The 3,536-nt window shown below is 35.9% G+C and overlaps 1 protein-coding gene across 1 annotated transcript; it reads right to left on the bottom strand.

The window, feature by feature from the left end:
* Nucleotides 1–207: 207 nt before the first annotated feature.
* Nucleotides 208–1,176, bottom strand: LOC129151274 (olfactory receptor 10AG1-like). The gene has a single exon (XM_054725559.1). It carries the CDS (start codon nucleotides 1,156–1,158, stop codon nucleotides 208–210), a length of 951 nt encoding a protein of 316 aa, XP_054581534.1. The 5' UTR covers nucleotides 1,159–1,176.
* Between the last annotated feature and the right edge of the window lie 2,360 nt (nucleotides 1,177–3,536).

Genomic DNA, 3,536 nt, shown 5'->3' with positions numbered 1-3,536 from the left:
ATGATCATTACTTAAAAATGGGTGGAAGGGGCAAAGGGGGAGAAATGGGGGAACATCTGTAATACTCTCAACAATAAAAACAAATTTTTTAAAAAGTGCAGAAATTTCTGAAAACAACAACATAGGAATGAAACTAGATATTTTTTTCCTGTTGTACCTATGTGACAAACACTTAAACACACCTGTTAGCAAGTTCAAGTCTTTGCGTCATTGTAATAACTTAGTTGCTAATTTTTTCAGTGCCATCATGATGTCTTTGTTCCTCAGAGTATATATAATGGGGTTCAATGTTGGGATCAAAACCGTGTAGAAAAGGGAGATCAGTTTCCCAATTCCTTCAGATTGATTTGGTTTGGGTTGTAAATAAGTGATAGTAGCTGTTCCATAGAATAAGACCACAACAATCAGGTGAGATGAACAGGTGGAGAAGGCTTTAGCCCTCCCTCTGGCTGAAGACAATTTCAGAATGCTGGAAATAATTTTGCCATAGGAGACAACAATCAACAGAAATGGAACCATGATAAATATCACCGCAACTACATAGACCGCTATCTCATTCACAAACGTGTCCCCACAAGCAAGCTTGAGTACTGGGGGGATGTCGCAGAAGAAATGATTAATTGTGTTAGACCCACAAAAGGGCAGAGAAAAAATCTGGCATGTTTGTCCAATTACAACTGGAACTCCACTGACCCAGGAGGCAATCACCAGCTGGACACAGACCTTGTGGTTCATGACTAGAGGGTAGTGCAGAGGGTTACAAATGGCCACGTAGCGGTCATAGGCCATCACGGTCAGGAGGAGACACTCTGAGCCTCCGAACATCAGGACAAAACACATTTGTGTAGCACAAGCAAGCAAAGAAATGTTTCCTTTCTGGGTCAAAAGGTCCATGAGCATTCTTGGGATAGTGACTGTTACGTAACAGATTTCTAGAAAGGAAAAATTGCTGAGGAAAAAATACATGGGGGTCTGGAGAGCAGGGTCAATTTTTGTTATCAGTATTATGATGCTATTGCATATGAGGATAGTCAGATAGATGACTAAAAATATCCCAAAAAGAATCCATTGGATATTGGGAATGTCAGAAAACCCCAAAAGAACAAATTCCATCATTGCAGTGAAATTTGAGTTTTCTGTTTTTAATCTGTTCTCCATCTGCAAATATGGTAAATTCAAGATGGTTAATTCATTTCTGTTCTTGAACCACATCTTCTTCTTCTGTTAATTGTTTTAAATGCATGAAAGTATTTCTATAATCTCTAAAATTATTTCCATCATTACCTTCCTCTATTTCTAGGGAATGATATTTGAAACTTTGGAAATGAACTGATGTGCAGTTAAATTAATCCAAGAAATAAAATCCTAATATATTTTATACTTAAGTGGAATGATATCAAAAGAAGATGAGAAGTGTGCATTGTTATTTAGAGCTTATTGTGCAATAATAATATCTAATCATTGCACCCCTATTAAGAGTGGAATTATGATGCAGGCTTTTTTCTATTGTTTTTGCCTGGGGTTCATCATTTTTATTCTGTATTGATTGACCTATTCCATCTTCTTTCAATGTAAAGCTTTTCTCTTACAGTTTTTGTTTATTCTTATTCAAAATGAGCTTTAAATCTTCCTAATTGTATAATCAATGAGAATAAACTTTCTCAAAACAAACCTTTTTAAGTTAGGGAATAAATATATCCAATATTAATGATCTACTTTATGTACCACACCTATCACTTATGCTAAGTTTAAAAAACCATTCTATCATCCTGTTAAATAACTTTCCCTATTAACATCTCCACAGTGTATGCACTATCTGGTAAATATAAATAAACCTTTAACTCAGTCAAGAGTTACCTGAAGTGAATAATTTTGTTATAAATATCATTACTATTTCTATTTCACATATTTCTAATTTTACTTTATAATTAAGAAAGTTAAGAACTGCATGATTTATTTTAAGTAATTATTCATTTTCAGATAAAGATCCTAGAATTTTATGCTTTCCTGTTTTATTCTTTGTATGTTGATCCTCAAGTTTATAACTACCTTTACATTAAATAAGCTTATGACACATTTACAGCTTACCTTTATGGATTTGCATGAAGCTGACTTTGTGAGTGTAGGTGCTTTTTAACCTGTAAACTTTTTAAGTTCCTTGGTGTCAGTCATGGTAACTCTACAATTCTTGCTAGCTTCAACGCTGGCTGTTCTTAAGTAGGAAGTAGCCATGCTCACCCTGGGGGACATCTTTCTCCTGTGTATCAATTTAATTCCTAGATGACGGCTTCTGTTTGGCAATCATCTGGGTTTATCACTTGAAACTGCTTTCTCTGTAGATGGCCTGTCTTCTTCATCCCCTTCCTGGCATAAAGCTCCCCAGTATGGGGTAGTCCCTGGGTGAAGAAATACCACTTAATCACCTAGTTTTACTTTCAAGATAAAGTTAAAACTCCTTCTATGTATTGTATTTCAGATCCTTCATAATTGGTGTGGATTTGCTTTCCTTTATTTATTTCTGTAATTCATACAGACCTAGAGCATCCACAATTTTAGAAAAATGTGCTCATTGTTTATCACTGGACATGGCACACTTCCTCTCTTCCATACATTTGGGCGGTTAGATCTCTTTTCAGAAGTGGAACTCTCTGTCCCTAGATTAACTTTTGTGGAAAATAGAGCATCTCATGTGTGCTGACAAAATTCTGGATGATTTTATTCACGTTATGGTCAAAAGGGATATATTTAAATGATTCAGAGACACAGACAACAGCATGGTGTTACCTGAAGGAAGGAGGGTGGGGGGTTAGTATACAGGATAAAGGAAGGTCAAATATATGGTGACAGAAGATTTGACTTTTGATGGTGGGCACATAATGCAATATACAGGTGATGTATCTTAGAATTGTATACTTGACACCTACATAATCATTAACCAATGTTACCCCAATAAATTTAATTAAAAATAAATAAATAAAATTAAAAATGCAATATCTGGGAAGCACCATAAAGTGAAGTGTAATTAAAAAAAATGTAAGCCACTCAAAAATAAGCATTGTCCTGGCTGGTGGGGCTTAGTGGTTAGAGCGTTGGCCTGCACAACAAAGTGCCACAGTTTGATTCTAGGTCAAGGGGTTTGGGGTTCACTCCTGGGCCCCTACCCTTCCTCCCTTCGGGGTGCAGCGTGAGGCAACCAGTCAATGTGTTTTTCTTACATAGATGTTTCTCTCCCTCCTTCCCTCCAATCTCTCTGAAAAGCAATGGAAAAATATCCGAAGTGTTATTCAAAGTGGTTATAAGATTTTACTCTCCCACCAGCAGGGTGTGAGAATGATTGCTTGACCCCCCCCTTGCCAACATTTGGCATTGTTAGAGTTTTGATATTTGCCATTCTTATGGTTGATTGTGATGCCTCATTATGTTTTGATTTCATTTTTAATGACTAAATATGTGCATATTTTATGTACTTACTGGCTATATGTTTTTTTTCTTTTTTAAAAATTTATTGTCTAAACTTTTACATATGTCTCCTTTGT

Source organism: Eptesicus fuscus, chromosome 13, assembly GCF_027574615.1.
Source record: "Eptesicus fuscus isolate TK198812 chromosome 13, DD_ASM_mEF_20220401, whole genome shotgun sequence".
Taxonomy (NCBI): Eukaryota; Metazoa; Chordata; class Mammalia; order Chiroptera; family Vespertilionidae; genus Eptesicus; species Eptesicus fuscus.
Note: the sequence above shows the minus strand (reverse complement) of the source record. Positions and strands in the feature narration are given on the sequence as shown.